This window comes from Tachypleus tridentatus, chromosome 7 (genome assembly GCF_004210375.1).
Source record: "Tachypleus tridentatus isolate NWPU-2018 chromosome 7, ASM421037v1, whole genome shotgun sequence".
In the NCBI taxonomy this organism is placed as follows: domain Eukaryota; kingdom Metazoa; phylum Arthropoda; class Merostomata; order Xiphosura; family Limulidae; genus Tachypleus; species Tachypleus tridentatus.
The window spans coordinates 46,905,750-46,924,764 of record NC_134831.1 but is presented as its reverse complement, the minus strand read 5'-3'; the positions used below and the strand labels follow the sequence as shown (position 1 = coordinate 46,924,764).

General features: G+C 32.5%; 1 protein-coding gene across 8 annotated transcripts in view; it reads left to right on the top strand.

Moving 5' to 3' along the window:
* The window catches only part of LOC143255584 (ras-related protein Rab-34-like), a 49,540-nt gene that overhangs the window by 25,915 nt on the left and 4,610 nt on the right, over nt 1-19,015 (top strand). For all 8 annotated transcript variants that reach the window (XR_013030732.1, XR_013030731.1, XR_013030728.1 and 5 more), the window contains 3 exons: nt 595-659; nt 3,001-3,131; nt 3,804-3,894. Coding sequence is in view for 2 of the 8 variants with exons in the window: in XM_076511459.1 (XP_076367574.1) it covers nt 595-659; nt 3,001-3,131; nt 3,804-3,894 (287 nt within the window). In the remaining 6 variants the exon portion in view is untranslated. The remainder of the gene's footprint in view (nt 1-594; nt 660-3,000; nt 3,132-3,803; nt 3,895-19,015) is intronic.

Genomic DNA, 19,015 nt, shown 5'->3' with positions numbered 1-19,015 from the left:
ATCCAGAAATGTAGTGTTATGTTCATTATTATAATTGTGTTGGTTAGCAAGTAGTTTGATTTCTTGTTAAACATTTATGCACTAATAGGTGAATGTTGCTAGAATAGTTGCATTTTTATGCTGACAACTGATGCTAGAGCAGTTGCATTTATCATCAATATCAAATTTTTTAAATGATTTACTGCTTTTTGTACATTTGTGGTGATGCAGTTCACTGAAATTAAAGTTTGTATACAGTTTTATTAATATTTCTTAAGTCGTAAGAGCTATTAAATAGTAAAAGATGTAAAACTGTGCGGTAACACGAGTTTAAGCTGAATCAGAATGTCACCTCCATCCTGTATTTTATAAGATAGTACCACATAACCCTAAATGTTATTTTGATCTTATTTTTCATTTTCAAAATACACACCCGATTGAAAATTAAAATATGAGACCATTGACAAAAATGGAGTTATTACACAAAACAAGCTTTAAATCTTAAATAAAAAATATTGATATATAGGTAGTTAGGTACCAGAAGAGTATATATCAAAGATTAATTTTACTTTTTTTTTCTGTGTTGTGTGTTATCTTTTGACTGCTTTGTTTCAGGTGGGACACAGCAGGACAAGAGAGGTTTAAGTCTATTGCAGCAGCCTACTATAGAGGAGCACAAGGTAAAAGGACCAAAAATTGGTTAATAAGTATAGATTTTGTGGAAGAGGAATTTAAAATCTGAAACAAGAGATGTGGTTATTTAAAAGATGATTTTGGGCTGTATACAACTTTGAGGTTTGTTTTCTGTGTGATTTTTTTAAAGTTATTTATTTTTATGTGTAGAGCTACCACTGGAAAAATTTTACACCCTTGGCAGAATACTAGGGTGGTTAGGTTTAATATTCTTGCAACTGAATTTTGTATGAGTTACAGTTGACTTTTTTTTGACTGAATGGTATGTAAGCTCAATCACACTCAGTATTAATAGATATTTCAAAACCTGATGAATAGTTACTTGTTATAGATTGTGTAATGATTGAATTAGTTTATATCTTGTACAGTTCTGACTCATCTTTTAGTTATAACTTGTACACTGGTAATAGCATCCCAAGGAATTGTATTTCATGTACAAGTAATTAGTCAAGGTTGTTAGTTGTGCATTAATGACTGATGCTGGAGTAGTTACATTTATACACTTAACAAATGATGCAGGGGTAGTTGCATGTATATATTTACAACTGATGCTGGGGTAGTTGTGTGTATACACTAATGACTAAGTTCCAATGTTCTTGATTTTATACAGATTATCTTAATACTTTAGATTTTATCTTAAAGGGTTAGAATGTAGTGACATTTTATAAAAAAAAATTACTGATTAGTTTATTTTGTTCTTACGTGTTGTTCTTACATTTTATACATTATAGATTCTTGCCTGAGTAGTTATGTTTACTCGCACTGTATAGGTCAGGATAGAGAATTATCTGTTTGAACTGTGAGACATGATAAAATCATTGGTTTCAAAGCACAAATGGGAATCAAATATCCTCATTTCAAGGTTAAGTAATGGCAGATTTCCTAACATCCTGATTTGTCAGATTGATGTGAACTTGTTTTTTTGTTTTTATCCCAAAGGCCCTCTGAACTAAGTATATTTAAAATCAAACCTATTGTCATGCTTGGTTGGTGTGTTGTGAGGAAGCATTTACATATAAAATTGCCAGGTAATATTTGATGCGAGTTCAAGGATTAATCTTGTTTGAATAGAGAAAATTCTATAGCAATCATGATGGAGAGGCTTATCTTACTTTGAACTTGAATCTTGGTAGCTCTAGTGCTATTTTTAATTGAGGGTCCTGGGTGCAAGCCCCTTTCAGGGCAGGGTTTTTAGGAACCTAATATATTACAACAGGATTGACTGAGTTCCAGTGTACTTAAGTTCTGTATATTAAATGCTTAATGTTAAGTGTTATTTTTTCACATTCGCGACTGATTTGTATGTTTACATTTTATATATTAGTGACTGACATCAAAGTAATTGCATTTTATACATTAATGATGCTGATGTTAACATTGTTTTGCACTGAGGACTGACATTATACTTTTACATGATTTTACATTATACACTGTTATTGGTTTATTTTTATATTTTATACAATAATAACTAACACTAAAGGTGTTTTATGCTAGTGATTGATGCTAGTATTTTTACATTTTATACCCTTGTCACTGAACATTGTATAATTATTATTTGCTGTTTTAATTCCAAAGTAATTTAACACCAGTGTAATTGCATGCTGTGTAGAGCTTACAGCTGAATATATTTTAAATTATTTTAATCTGAGTAATCTGTCAAAGTAGTTGTATTTTATATAAATAACACCAGTGCACTTATATCCTACATAAGCCTTACAGTTGAATATCATTTACAATTGTTTTATTTCTTATGACAAATACTGAAGTAATTATATTTCTGCCTGGATTGTTTACAGTTTCTTCATGAAATAGTTATTTCTTAATGTTTTTTTAAAACATTGAATCTAGGCAAAGTTTTTGTTTAAAGTTAGCAATCTGTGCTGCTTGCTGAATAAGAGTATCAGAAATGCAAATTACTTTTGTACTGGCTAAAATGGTATATTGATTACTGTCATTTTACTGTTTTTAAATTACCTTTTACTGACTAAAATTGAACACTGATTACTCTGTTCTTTAACAGTTTTTTGTACTGGCTAAAATGGTGCATTGATTGGTTACTCTGTCCTTTAACTGTTTTTAAGTTTCATTTTAAGAGCTGTAAATGGTACATCAATTACTATTTCCATAAACTGGTTTTATTTATTTATTTTTTTTACTAGCTAAAATACCTTTACAACTAAAACCTTTAACTACTTTTAAAAAAATATATTTTTTGCTAGGTAGATTGGTATCTTGATTACTCTCTATTAACTGTGGCACTTAGTAATTTGTGCTCAATAAATCTTAAGTTTTTATCTGTTTATATTAATTTTGTTTTTTGTAATATAGCTGTGGTGATTGTTTTTGACATAACAAATATGTTCAGTCTACAAAATGCTCCAGTGTGGTTAAAGGAAACATTGGAGAACAACAGAGAAAATCCTGTGATATTCCTTATTGGAACCAAAAGAGATGCTGTGGTAGGTTAAAGTTTGTTTGTGGATGATCGTGTATGTTTATTCAATGTAACATGGCAGAATGACATGTTTTAATTGTATAGAGTACAATTAAAACCTAAATATATCAGGCTATTATCAAAACAATTTCTAAACACTCACTTTATTATTGAGTTAATTAAATTGAAAATGACCCAGTTCTTGTACACTTGTTTAATCTTGTATTAATTAAAATGTATGAAATATTGTCAGAATTTGTAAATAGATGAAATCAATGCCAAAGTGTTGGTGAATAAAAATGCTTGAATGGGTACCAATTTTATGAGTCACTTGTGTTCTTTATTCCATTTTAAAAATGAACTGTCAGGATAATAAGAAAAGGGTTTACTTTTAAAACCCTGCTTAATGCATTTTTTGCTTGGCTTTGAAGGGCTTTAAGTAAACTGAGCTTGTGGATTTGCATTCAAATAGTTAGGTAACTAAACAGTAACAACTAACATTCTATGAAAAAAGTGTGACTGATTTATATTATGAGGTTAAAACAGGTGAATGAATGTTTGGTTTTGATGAATTTACATGTTCTGTCTGGTAGAGTAAACTCTTAAGACTTCTGACATTTAACATTGTTTTTAAAGTAATATTTCTGTTGTACTTAGTTTTAAAGAACTGTATGAAAATAATTGTTTGACTTCCCAGTCTGAAGCTACTTACCATGCAGTTGAACAGCAAGCTGTTACCATGGCGAGATCTCTGAAAGCGGAGTACTGGGCTGTTTCTTCAAAAACTGGTAAGTTAGTTAAAAGGAATATTAAGTGAATGTGGTCTGTTGTTCCTGTATTATAATAAACCTGTAGCTGTAGTATATATATTTACATTTAATATTAATGAATGAGTGTATAGCTCTTTTGAAAGAAAGAAGACTAATTTGTTAATATGAGTTCATTTTTTCTTCACAGTTATGGGTAGAAGAAATACTGATATGAAACATTAACTATTAGTGAATAAAATTATCTGTATTCTGAGGTGTTGATTACACATTTCACCATTATCAAGGCAATTTTGTTGTGAAGTATCATACAAAGTTAAAAACAAGCAAATCATGATATAATCATTGTTGGGGTTTCATAGAACTTAAGATAATTGAATAGAATAAAATAGGTATTTAATGAAAGGTATAATACATGCAATAACACAAAATGTTGATATTTGTAAATATGTATAAAATTTATGAATATGTAGATGAAAACATATAGATACATAAAACATAAGTACACTGTGTCTGTATTTGTGTGTGTACATACAAATAAGAAAAATATGGTGATAAACTATATTAGACTTTTAGAAAAACAAAAAACCTTTAAATCATAATGGTATTTATTTATTTATTTAGTGATGGTTTGAGCAAACATTCTTTTTCAAGCCAGAAACAAGCCTGTTGGTTAATGATAATTACAAGAATGTTTTGAAATGAAACAATACATGAAAACAGAACATGACACAAAATAGAACTGATAGTTAAATAGTAAAGTAAAAACAGTTTAATGAAGTTTGGAATTAAAAAAAAATAGTATTAAAATTATCATAAACACAGAACGTTTCATAGCAAAGAAAAAATAACGCATTAAGATAATAAACAAAGAATATTAAAAAAAAACAACTTTTTGAAAAGGTAAGAAACTCATCACATGTCAGCCACACAATCTAACAGTAACCACATCACTTCTATTGTCAAATATTCCAGGACCTCCATGTAATGGAAAGTGAGATTACTATTCTAAAGAAAGGCCTAAATTTATTCCCAGTTAATAAACATAAAATGAGTTCAATACACAACACAAAATTAAACATATATTTGCTAGTTATTTCTTAAAGAGCATTTCTACACTTCACATATACATCAGTCTAGATACGAAACACTTGCACCACCCATCAACATGAGTGAATGATTTCTTTTTCAGCTACAGAAACAAACCAACACATGGACACATTCATCTAGGTAATTTCTTTTGCTCATCTACTACATAGAAAATGTTAAGGAAATTTATTGCTTGGATTTCACAACTGTGTAATCTGTTAGAAACATCACTTAAAATAAAGAAACAGCTTTTCATAATTTCATTCTCATGACAACATTGTAATTAAACAAGTGACAAATCAGGAGCAGTGTTTGTTTGGAAGAAAGCATTGGATAGTTGGTCTGATAGTTATTAGTGAGCTTTCTGAAGATAAATTTCTATCTGTGAAAATAACCTTCTTAATGAACATTAACAGACTGTTTGTTTCACTACAGAACTAAGGATAAGCAACAACAAACTTCCATTAGAAGCTTAGGATTTGATTGCTAATTATTCTAGGTTTTTTACATTTTATTTTCAATCTAAGATAGATAAATTATACAATTGTGGCAAGCCCATAGTTTCATCATACAGCTGTTTTATGACCTTGTCTCTAGTTACCTTGATTCCAACTTAACACCCATGCTTCATCAACTTCCTGCTTACATTCAAGGCATCAATGACATCTTGCAAAAAACACTATGAATTTTGGGTCTTAAGTCAGATTCTATTTTATTGACACTTTACATAACATTGCTATGTTGCACATAGCCATACATTCCACATGATGATGGATTCAAGGCCCTAAAACACCCTTTGGTGTTGATTCCTGTATGTGGTGAGGGGACCTCCCAGGGATGGTTCTATTTTTTCAGTTTACCTCCTCTGGGATCTAAACATTCACCCACATGTTTGCTTTGAATGGTGAGCTGTGAAGGGGAGGAGAGGATCCTGGTGGTTCAGGCGTCCAACCCTAACACACCACTTTGGCCTTGAATTCTTGTAGATGGGCATGATGATGGAAGCTGGATCAAGCAAACTGACCCTCTTTGACTGCTCTCCCAGAACTTGATCCTGTTATCATCTGTAAGCTATCTGTAATAGATGACTGCAGCAGTAACTGAGTGTATTATACAGGCAGCTGCTCAATGTATTCCTAAAACCTTGAATTGTTTTCCACGATATCTTTGTCCGTGGTGGACTACTGCCTGCCACATGGCATGGAAGGTTCAAAAACGGGCCTGGGATACTTTTTGTAGGTATCTTACACTCATGAACTGCATCCTCTCCATCAGACTCGCACGTATGCTTGATGGGAAAGACGTCAAAGCCAGAAGGAATCTGGGATTAAGTTCACAACCGTCATATCTTCTATCATCAGTTCCAAAGTCGTGGGACAAGATTCAAAAAGTGAGTGGGCAGTATAATTCTGTCCCCCCCCTCTTGATCTTGCTCTCTGATGGTCAGGAAATAGCTGATACCCAGAACATTGCTGATACTCTAGGTGAAAGCTTTTGCCAGGTATCGAGCACTTCTGCTTCATCTTCTATCTTCTTGGCTATCAAGACTTGGGCAGAGCAATCATCTCTTTCCTTTTGAGCTGATTGACCCTTTACACTGGTGGAACTGAAACTGACCCTTCATTGGTCTGGCAGTATATTGGTCAGACCTGAAGATGTATGCTATAAAATGCTGCACCATCTATCTCCTGCTTCTCTTGCTATTCTTCTGATTGTTTTGAACTTGATATGGCAGTAGAATATTTTTCCTGATGCTAGGCTATTGTCCTATCTTTCTCTAAGTCTGAGAAGGATCCGAAGATTCCTTTGAACTACTGTCCAATTACTTTTGAACTGTTCCTGTAAGACCTTAGAGAGGATGGTTAATGCTCGTCTTGTTTGGTTTCTCAAATCAAACAACCTGCTCTCACCCACCCAGTGTGGGTTCCGACAACAGTGCTCCACCAATGGACCATCTGATTTGACTTAAAACATCAATCAGAGAGGCCTTTCTCAAATGACAACATCTTGTATCAATGTTCTTTGACATTGAGAAGGCTTATGATACAACATGGAGGTATGGCATTTTGTGAGATCTCCATTTATATGAGTTATGTGGCCATTTGCCCATTTTTTTAATTTTTCAATGGACAGACGATTCCAAGTTTGCATGGGTTTGACACTTTCCCGTTCTTTTCTACAGGAATTTGGAGTAGCTTAGGACTGTTTTGAGTGTCACACTTTTCAGTACAAGATTGCCATCCCTGAACAACTCCCTCTGACTATTGTGAACGAGTGCTATATCAACGACTTTCACATCTCATGTTAGTCATCAAACATGAGGTATATTGAGTGGCAGCTACAGACTGCCATTAATTGTTCACTGAAGTGGATCACAGCAAATGGTTTTAACTTTTCTCTCTCTAAAACTGTTTGCTTGCACTTTTGCTGCCAATGGGGTATTCATCCTGATCCTGAACTGTGCATTGGTGAAGTTGTGCTGCCTGTGGTCCCCGAGACAAAGTTCTAGGGGCTTATCTTTGACCGTAGCTGTGAGTCAAATGTACAAGAGCACTGAACATCCTTCATGTCTTCTCTTCCACCACTTGGGGAGCAGATCGATGTTCTATGCTAAAGATATATTGTGCTCTTATTCGATTGAAATTCAACTATGGATCACTGGTTTGTGGCTCTGCCAGGACCTCGGCCTTAAAGATGCTGGACCCCATTCATCATCGAGGATTTTGGCTCTGTACTAGCTCTTTCTGTGCTTCCCCAGTTCAGAGCTTTATAAACAGTTTCATGAACCTTCTCTGCACATCTGTTATTTGTAACTGTCTTTACTGTATGCTTCAAAACTCTGCTTCTCACCAAACCATCCTACCTGGGGTTGTTTTCCTTCCTTGGTGGGCCATGCTTTTCAAAGGCAGACCCAATTCGTCCAACTGCACCTGGATAGGAAGGCCAAAAGGAACAATAGCAGATCGTATGTTTTGGAAAAGCATGTATAAAAAGGAATAGAAGGAATGGCATGGTTTATTGTGGTTCGGTGGTTGCACACAGAATCCCGTCTACAGCTTTTATGTTCACTGCTTAACTGTATCCCATTTCTCTTGCCATGGATCACATAGAAGCTAAGAAGTACTAAAACTGCACTATTTATACTGATTCGCTTAATTCTCTACTGGTCTTGGTGTCTCTTTGTGTTAGTTCTTACCTTGTTCTCGCCAATATTCAAAACCGATTGCCCCTTTTCTTTTTAACATCTACTTCTATCCAGTTTTTTGGATTCCAGGCCACATTGGTATTTGCAGGAATGGGCTTGCCAACTCCACAGCTAAAACTATGTGTTTTGGCACTATCACTGCTGTGACTGTTCCATACATGGATTATGGTCCTGTATGCAATGCTTGGCTCTGTGCCAGCTGGCAGTCAAATTGGAGTGAGCAATGTGAAAATAAGCTTTTCCAAATGAAACCCTATATAGGACTTTGGCTGTCTTGCTTCCATAAGGATCAGAAAGAAGAAGTTGTTCTAACTAGACTATGCATTGGTCACAGTTTTTAACTTGCATCAGTTCCAGATAAAGAGAACATCAGTGTGTAGTTTGTGTAACACTCGGATCACAATAAGCCACATTTTACTGTCTTGCCATCATTACAACTCTCAATGACGGCACCATTTCAGGCATGTTTTGTCCCAGGGTTTATCTGCAACATTAGACAGTGTTATTGGCGATTGGGACACTGTCTACCTTACAAATGTTTTTAGTTTCTTAAAGACCATTAATCTTTTTAATGTGATTCTCTCTTAAGAATCAAAGTACATTTAGTTTGATTTGAAATTAAAAAATGGCTGTAATGTCAACTCGAAACCAGGACTGGATACGCCAACTTCAGGTGACTAATGCTGCTGTTTGAACTTCCCTTCTGTCATCCTGGCAAGTTAGAATAATTAAAATTTTGCTACAAGTCTTTTAAAACTTTTATTACTTTCTGAAAACAGCCATAATGTTAAATAACTCGACCAGGACTGGAAAGGACAACTTCAGGTGACTAACACTGTAGCATAAGTTGAATGGACATAACTCACCAGGATGACTAACAGGAAAGTTAAAAAATCAGAGTGTCCTTTACAACTTGTATTACTGTAGTTTTTCTCTTACTGCTGTAGACTAGATTTAAAAATATAAATATCATTAAATCCAATTTTTATTTCATAAATTAAACCTTGTTTTGTATTACTTTAATTTCCTTTTATGAATTTTAATAATTTTACTTTAATTTTAACTTTTTACCCGATGTTTGGCAACAAATAGCCTAGTTGCTTTGCACCATAAAACACCAAAACAACGAACCCTAAACCACTACCTTGACAGAAGGAATACCCTGGATCCACCTTCTGAAGGCCTGATTAAGTTATCTGAATTTTTATCAATGTCTTCTTTTGACACCAAATTCTATTAAGTAATGTAGGTATGGGTACTTCCAATGTTAACCTCTTGGCTACATTGAAGATTGTGTATTTTGGAACTGCATAGTTACCCTTTCTTATGCTTTAGATATACTGATGATGTTTTCAGTATAGTTACCTGCACTATTGATGAATGAGATCTCTTTAATTTGTTCAATCCTTTTACTCATCACTTCAATACATCTTCTGTTTCTAACCAAACCATTTGTTTTCTTGACATAAATATTTCCATAACTGATAATGGTAAACTTGTGATGTCTGTATATTACAGACTGACAGACATGCAACCCTACTTACATTTTTCACTCCAGTCTTCCTCAATATATCTATAAAACATTCCCATATTACAACTCACCAGATTGCCTAGGCTCTGCTGTAATGACCAAGATTAAAATAGCAAATGTATCAGCATGTTTCAGTTTTTGAAAAATGTCTGCCATACTTCTTTTCATCACACTGAAGATAATCTGCTAACAATAAAAAATGTCCAAATTTAAGTTTAAGTCATTATCAGTAATTATAACACCCATACCATAGACAGTTCTAAACTTAGAACTACATGCATCTAACCTTCTTTCAACTGACACTGTTACTTTTACTGATCATCATGTTCCTCTTACATTTATGTTGCACCAAATCAGCACACACAGATAACATGTACATTAGTTGACAACTTCCACATTATTGGTCACATGTTCCCTAACAAACTTGTAATGTTTCTTAAATGAGATTTTCTGGTCTATCGTCAACTTGTGAACAACACATGACTAACGTCTGCTACTTAAGTTGGTATGTACAATTGTCAAAGAACTAGTTGCAATGTTTTCCCTTATACTGGATATAGGACATCTGATGGGGACTGTACATCAAGGTATTCTGTGAAAAGCCATTTTGCTGGTACATTTAAATGTTTAATTTATTGTATTATTTGTAATAACTCTGACCAAATCGATATAGGAGAAACCAGCAAAAAGCTAAATGAACATATGAGATCACTTGCGGGGCATCTTGATTAAAGATCAAGACAGACCTGTAACTCAGCGTGTTGAAGTTGATCATTCTGTTGAACACTTGCTTATATCAACACCAATCAAACAACCACAATCAAAAACAATTTTAAATAGGGTTGTTTTAAGTCATTTGGGTATTACTAAACAGTTCAGTTTTTTATACATTTTTCTAGATTGTCTTTTTATTTTTTTTAATGTTTATTTCTTTCTCTGCTATGTGAAGTTGTTCTGTATTTCTAACAACTTTAATCCCCAGGTTTAGTGTCTGTGTACATATAATGAAATAGTTTTGTAACTATTACTTACATTAATTACACTAATTGTTAGGGCCTGACATGGCCAAGCATGTTAAGGCGTGCGACTTCTAATCTGAGGGTCGCGGGTTCGCATCCCCGTCGCGCCAAACATGCTCGCCCTTTCAGCCGTGGGGGGTTATAATGTGACGGTCAATCCCACTGTTTGTTGGTAAAAGAATAGCCCAAGAGTTGGCAGTGGGTGGTGATGACTAGCTGCTTTTCCTCTAGTCTTACACTGCTAAATTAGGGATGGCTAGCCCAGATAGCCCTCAAGTAGCTTTGTGTGAATTTCAAAAACAAACACACAACCAAACTAATTGTTAGGGGGTGATTAAAATCAGAAGTATAAAACAATAATAAACTTTACATAAAATGAACATTTAAGAAGTTTTTTGCAAAATTCATTATAAACCCCAGTCATTACCTTAAAGCCTTAACAGATATTGTCTGTGGTAATAGCTCCCAAATGCATTGGGGATATCAAATTTACTAGAAAAGATTTTAAAGTTGAAACTAATCATTAGTTGTGGAAAATCAATTAATGGTAAGGAGTTGAGTGTTTACATGTACAACATTTCAACTCCTACTACCTTTCACAATCTGCAGCTAAGTAACTGTGGAAAGATTATGATGGGAATAAAATTGGTCATTATTTTACACACAATTATATTCTAGTGTCAAAAGAGCCAGGAGTATGTTACTTTGAATCAGCATAATGGGGACTCCATAAGTCGTTTTTTATTTATCATTGCAAAACATTAGCCCAATAAATGAATTTATGTGGTTGTGGTGGCATTGCCAGAAAAATTTTAGTTGGGTAGGATTTATTTAAAGTTTATTTTTGGTTTTTGTTTAATTATTAAATGGTATTGAAGTATAGTGTCCAAAGAAATGTTTTTTCATTGTTCTATCAAATCTGAAATTATTACTTTCAGTTTTTAAATTTCATATTGGTACTTTTAACAAATGTATTATTAGACTAAAGTTGATTGATAAATGTGGCTTTGTTCTCTGAACATTTAAAAAAAAAAAAAAGGCATGACTTATTTTGTGAGGCTTTTTTCAGATTTAATCAAGATATACTATAAAACTGTTTTTCTTAGCCTTTAGAAAACTTTGAGTTGTGGCTTGTTTTTCTAGGATTTTCACAATTTTTGTAAATAAATTTTCTTTTTCTAGGCTTTACAAAGGCAATTTAGCAATTGCAGCATAACTGATCATGATATAAAGTACATAGTAGAAAAAATTGTATTTTTGTTAGGTTGATAAAATGATTAATAACAGCATCAATATTTGCAAGTATCAATGTGTTGGTTTTGTTAGTGTTTACTCAAAATGGTTAAAAGGCTTTTATATATAACTGATAAAGAATACAAATACAGCTTTGCAAGTGTTTACCCCATCAGCATACCACTTCAGGAAAGTAAGAAGAGGTGTGGTGTTAAAAAGTAAAAACTTTTCTGTTTATTGTCACTAGGTATAGTGAAGTTGCACATAAATTATTTGCATGCTTAATCTCATAAGTATAGTTGTATACTTTGTTTATCACCATGCAGTTAGTTGTCTTGATATAGTTATGTTCATGTAAAATCTTAAACTCTGTCCCAAGCACCAAGTGTACATAGCTTGTGTTATTCTGTACATTTTAGTAATCATTCAAGTCTCAGCTGTATTTAGTTGCTTAATATTCTGTCATTGAACTGAGTCCAGTATATGTTAATGAGAGCACAGTAGTTTTTTACTTCAATGTATTCTTTGTTTTGTTCTTGGAACAAATCATTATCTGGATCAATATTTCTGTAAGTAGTGGTTGTACCTTTTTCTTACTGTACTTGCATTATTCCAGACAAGGTTGTCAACTAATACTATATGCATTACTATAAACCCTGCCTGCATGATATTCTGTTTTTTAATGGTACTACTCTATCTTTCTAATTATTCTGACTTCAGGTGATTAGACATTTTGGTTTTACCAGGAAAGTCCTGCACAAAATGTCCTGGTTTTACGATAAAGATATTGCTATCAGTGATATCAAATGAAGAATTTAATAGCCACAATTGGCTTGTTACTTTTTGATTTATATACTCTTCTGGTGCTGCTCTCTCAAAAGTACCATATGTGCATGGTGAGAAACTAAAGTCTGCACAGGTGTAAATGTGAAGACAAGTCAGTGCTCACCATCAAAACATGCTTTACATAATTGTGTACTGATTATTTTGACTATTTAATTAAAATAAACTGTTCCATTTATTCTTGATAAAACAACTCTTTTTAAAGTAATGCTAAAATGTAAAAGTAGTTGTATCAAATTATGGATTTATAATTAATCTAAGGTATGCAGTAGCCTATTTTAAAATAAATTGGTTAATTAAAATTATCTACATGTATAATTTGATAATGTTTGCTCACTCATTTTGTGTCACAAAAAAGTAGTTAATTATTTAAAAAACAATACCAATGTTTATTGTTTGGAACAATTCAATAAATTAAGAATTAAATTATTTCAAATTTGTAATAACCATTTTTGAATTAGGAGCTAGACTGTCCTGGTTTTTTAATTTGGAAAAATGTCACCCTATTCTGGCTAATTATTCTTTAGATCTTTTAAGGCTATGAAGCCAGCATGAAGCAGCATGATCCGAGAGTCAGGAATGGTTTTTGATAGAAATATTGATGGGAATTATGTAAAGCACTGATCACAGCCATTTGTTCTTCTCTGGTATCACAGTAATTGCATTCAGGTTTGCTCAATGTTCTGCAGTAATGTGCTGTTACTTTGTTATCTTTGTTGTTTTTGTAATGGTGCAGATGTATTCAGTATTAGGTTGTTCTAAGGTGTTGAAAAGCTCAAAAAAATTGAGCAGACTTTTTTTGTGACCAGAACATTTGAAGATCATTGACCTTGACTTCTTGATACATTTGTGATGTTTCATGTTCTGGATGATAATTTCTGCTTCCTTTTTTTTTTTTTGTGCTAAAGTAATCTTTTTTTTTATGCCCTGCACCCCTAAAAAATTTTAATGTTCTTGCACCCCTACAGTAATTATTTATTTAAGAATAAAGTGAAGGTGGCCAAAACAAAATTTTATAATTAGTTTTTAATGATATATAAACAAAAAGGAAGCATTTGGAAAAGAAAAAATATTACAACAAACTAAAAGTTACATAAACCCTACAAAAAACAAATTTTCATCCATGTATGAAATGAAATTTTTTTGAATTTGAAATGTTCAAATGTTTATAAGCCAATTTAAATTTAACTCTTTTGTTCCTGTTTACTTCTTACGAGTTTTTCAAGGCGTGGCACTTTGTTGCTGATAGCAATCCGCTAGTCTTCCTGTACACCTAAGCGATTTCTATATTTTGTCTTGATTGATAAAAGGGCACTAAATCCAAACTTGTATAAGTATGTCGTCACGAATGGGATGAGCACATTTAGTGCTTTTTCACAATGTCTTGGAAACATGTTCATTGCCAAACACCAATATTGTTCCAAAGTGTTTTCCTTTCAAACTGCATTTCAAGAACTCAATTTGTGTGCAGTTGATCTTCCTTGAGTTCATCATCTGATATATTATTCAAATTGAAGGAGTATGGATTCATAATCCATTCTTCAAAAGTATCCAGTTCTCCTCCAAAATATCCATCAAATGACTTTGATAGTATTTCCAAATGATCCACAATTTCTTCACACACACATGGAATTAGGGACTCATCCTCACCTACCATTTCTTCGAGTGATGGAAAATTTGAAAGATTCTCTCTTTTAACTTGTTGACACCAAAGATGTAACTTTGAAAGCATTTCACTTTTTGCAGCATTTCAATATGTTTGTTTTTCCCTTGAAGAGATACTCAGGTCATTCATACGAGTGAAAATATCACTCAAATAGGCTAGCATTTGCTTGAATTCTTGTGATTCTCTTTCTCTGGACAGATCATAGTCATGTTCTTTCAGAAAAGTTTTGACTTTCAGTTCGAAGAAACTCGTTAAAGCTCTCCCACGTGATAGCCAGCGGACTTCGTGTGGAAAAGCAAAACTAAACGCTCACTTCCAAAATCTTCACAAAGCGACTTGAAGAGGCAGTGGTTCAGTGCCTCTTCTTTTTATGGGAGATGTGATCAGGCTGGAGAATGTTGAACTATTATTCAGGGTGAATCAAGATAGTATCCTTTGATGTGCCTATTTTCTCATTCATATATACTTGTTTTTAACTGTTCTGTCTAATCCCACATCTGTTTGAAGAACAAGCACAACAGTAAATCAAACTCTTACATCAACTAGATGATAGAATAGACAAAGTCTTTATTCAGCCGTTCAACCTATTTTTCTGAGTCTTGACTCTGCTGTTAGGCCTGTTGTTCTTATGTGACAGTTTTAAATGATTCAAATTTTTAAATCTTGATCATTTTTTTCACTGGTTTTGACCCATCATTGTTTTAGCTGGGGCCTCCTGCTAGTACAGTGGTAGGTCTACAGATTTACAATGCTAAAATCAGGGGTTTGGTTCTGCTGGGTGGTCTCAGCAGATAGCCTGATGTGGTTTTGCTATAAGAAAACACACACATATTGCTTTAGCTGGGTAATTCACCAGTTGAACACACTTCTTTATTTTCTGATTTGTTATTCTTGCCTGTTGATGTATCTTTTTGTTAACTTTCAGAATTTGTTGGTTTGTAATTCAGGCTTGTTTGTCAAGCTCTTCTTGTTTTAATGTAAATTCAGGCATATGCTGATTTGATTAATACACTTGTTTGTATGCTTACAAATCTCGACTTTGTTTTTACTTTGTCAGTACAGTATGTTAGTAATTTACAGCCTTAATTGATTCAGCCATGCTGGTGGACTTTTGTTTTCAGCAGTTTTTATTCCTCTAGTCTACATACTTGGTGCTTTGAAATATTTCAAATTGTTCCTCCTTTTTTAAACATGAAAAAGATTAAAGACCCTGCTTTTGATACCAAATTATGCTTGTCAAATTAAGAGTGAAGAACAGTCTGTGTATTAACTCAAAAAACTGGTTTATAAGTCACTTGTATAAAATATTTCACTTTCCTCAATTGTATTACACTCGGACCTAATTACAGTTTTTAAGCTACACAATCAAGTTAGTTTTCTAATACCAGACTTTCATGATTTATTCATTGAAGGGACTGAGGCTCCCAAAACTCTACTTTGTGTTTTATATCTAACTATTAATCAAAACTGATTCCCAAACCCCCAAATTGAAAACTTGACTATCTAACATTTCATTAAACAACACTACTGCATACAGTGAGATCAGATTTTAACTAAATGTGGCATAGTTTTAATAAGATGTTTTCAGACAGTGCTAATGTATAGTGTACATCATAATCTTACTGATACTGATGTTTACAGTATACATAAGATCTCTGCCAAATGAGAATAAGATCAAATCTACACACAGTGTCTGCTTTCTAAAATCAAATGAGAATAAGCATAACATGTCTGCTTTCTAAAATCATGAATGATGGTACTTAATATTTTTATCAAATAACAGTGTGTACACAGCGTCTGCTTTCTAAAATCATGAATGATGGTACTTAATATTTTTATCAAATAACAGTGTGTACACAGTGTCTGCTTTCTAAAATCATGAATGATACAGATAAATATAAAACAAAACTTTTAAATAGAGAATATGATTGATACACATAAAAACAAAACATTATTTTTATTGTTTCAAATTTGGTTTAAATATACAATAAATTTTGTTACTTTAAAATAAGCGTTACTAGTAAAAAATTCTAGAAAACATGACTAGTGGAACTTTCTGTATGGAGTTGTTACTTTTAACATTTTTCAAACTTGTCAAACATTATTATTGGTAAGACTTTTTCAGTGATGATAATTGTTTTTGTACCATCTTTGACAAATTCTTGAATAAAATAATATCCAAAGTGAAAGACTTATTCAATGCTTTAGCTACAGGTGGGTCTAACTGTGCATGTCTTGATCCTTTATAGAGTTATTTTTAAAATTGAATTAAACAACTTTTTGTTTGTTACACCAATTAGTATAGCATAAAATCTTACCTAATAATCCATGTTTTAATAGTATACAAATTTTTTAATTTAAAAGGTAATATTTAAAAAAACTTATTTTCCCTAGTGTGAGAAATGACATTTTTTCTAGGCATCCTTTCATCTCTATTTTATTCATCACCATTCCAGTAAGTAAGAAATTTAACATAAATAACACTAAATTCATTATTTCTCAGACAAACCATACTTTTTATAACCTTCAGTTTCATTTGGTTACATAGCCATCAAATAAAAAGCCAGTCCTTTCTTGTTGCAACCACCTGTCATATCCTCTTTTTAGAATTTGATAAGCATTTGCTCTTATATTTAATTCTATATTGTGTATAACCACTAGGATACCAAAGTTTTCAGCTATCAAACTGCATATTATATTACATTGTTTTCTGAACAGAGAATTGTTAGTTTCTCAGTTAGTACAGGCTTCTTTCTCATGGGAAAGATAATGATTAGTGTAGATGAATTTGTAATGATTTTTGCCACACAGTTAGAAAGACAAAAATTATGAAAGTGGAAATTGTCTCCTTTTTTGCATGTTGTTATTCTATGTTCTTTGCATTACTGGCAGTAGTACAAAATACGTATGGTTAAGTTTCAGTTGATAGTTGACAGAAACAAAAAGTTAGGTGAGTACTTTATTTCTTGTTTTTTGTGTTTATTTATTTATTATTAGAAAAGTAATTAAAATGTAAAATTAAGAGTGTTCATTTTTCTTATTCTGATCTTAACAGAAATAATTATAATGTTTCATGAGCTATTCACACTAGCAGCTTGAACCAGCTTGTGGGTAATGTAATTTGCTGGTATAATGCGAGATTTACATTTCCCAATTGATTTACATCTTATAATGGCATGAGTAGTAGTAATAGTAGGCTGTTAAAAGGGCAGTTGTAGGGTAATAAAAAAAAAAAAATGTAATTATAAATAGATACCAGTTTAAAGCTACTTAGAATAAATGAAAGTAATTTTATTTTACAATTTGTAGTCTTTCTACAAAGAAAAACTGATTTAAATATTTTCGTGGTTACAAGGCTAATGAAGTTGACTGAACTCCTGTAGAGTAGGGTAAAGAAAATAACAGATAAAATATAAAGTTTTACTGAAAACAAAAGTTTGAAATGTATTTAGGAGGTTTTGCAGATTACACAAATGATACTTGAGTTTTTGGGGATGATTATGTTTCAAAATAATGTAACTCAGTTTGAACCCGGACTAGTAATGATTCACCGAATACATTTACAACCATATATTTAGTAAACATACTTCATTAAAAAAAAAAACAAACTGATTTTTGTGTATGAAAGAAATGTAATATTTATTACAAATCTATTAAGTTTGGTGAAGATTCATGTACTGCATTAAAAGATATAGCATAAACACGTAACTTATGCAAATGTATATATGAACTCAGTTTTTATACCAAGCTTGTTGAGAAAGGGTTAACTGATGCTTGATATAAGTATTTAACCCATATATTTAAAGTTTTTGTAGATTGCAGGAATTATAGTATTTCCCAGCATCAAAGATGCTATTTTTTTCCCCAAAGTAGTAACTCTCAAAAATTTACCCTGTGTTTTCCAGGCTGAAGGTTATGTTGCTCATAGGCCTAATCCCAAGCACAGAGGAAGCTTTTTGGTACTAGACAATAATCCAAGCCCCTCTATACAACCCAGAATGAAATGTCCAAGTTACTTAGTATTAAAAGATCAAATAAACCAGAACAGGTCACATGTTGCTGTAATATCGGTACTCTTTTTAACTCCTCAGGCTTAAAATAACTTTTATTACTGGTAATAATACAGATATTGGAGTGGTACTATAATGTATACACTTTCAAAGGTAGATATAAGCATATAGCTTACAAAAAACGAAACGTGGGCAGGAGGATTTATGTACCATAAGTCACTAAACAATCCATGAAACATCTTGGTAAGGTTTGTGAAAGTACTGCAACCTTATTCATATGTTTATCTTTTGTTTTCAAAACTTAGCTAATGAAAATTAGGGTGCATATTTGATGTGGGAAATACGATAATGTTTATTTTCATCAACAAAAATTCACTTTTTACAGAGTATTCTTGTGGAAATTTGTATGGAAAAACTTGCAGAATGAATATTTTCAGTTTGTTACAGATTTAATATTCCATGGACAACAGTTTATGATTTTAAATTAACTTAATCCCAAATTATTGTACTTGAAGATGTCTATCATTAAACAAAGGGTAATTTGAA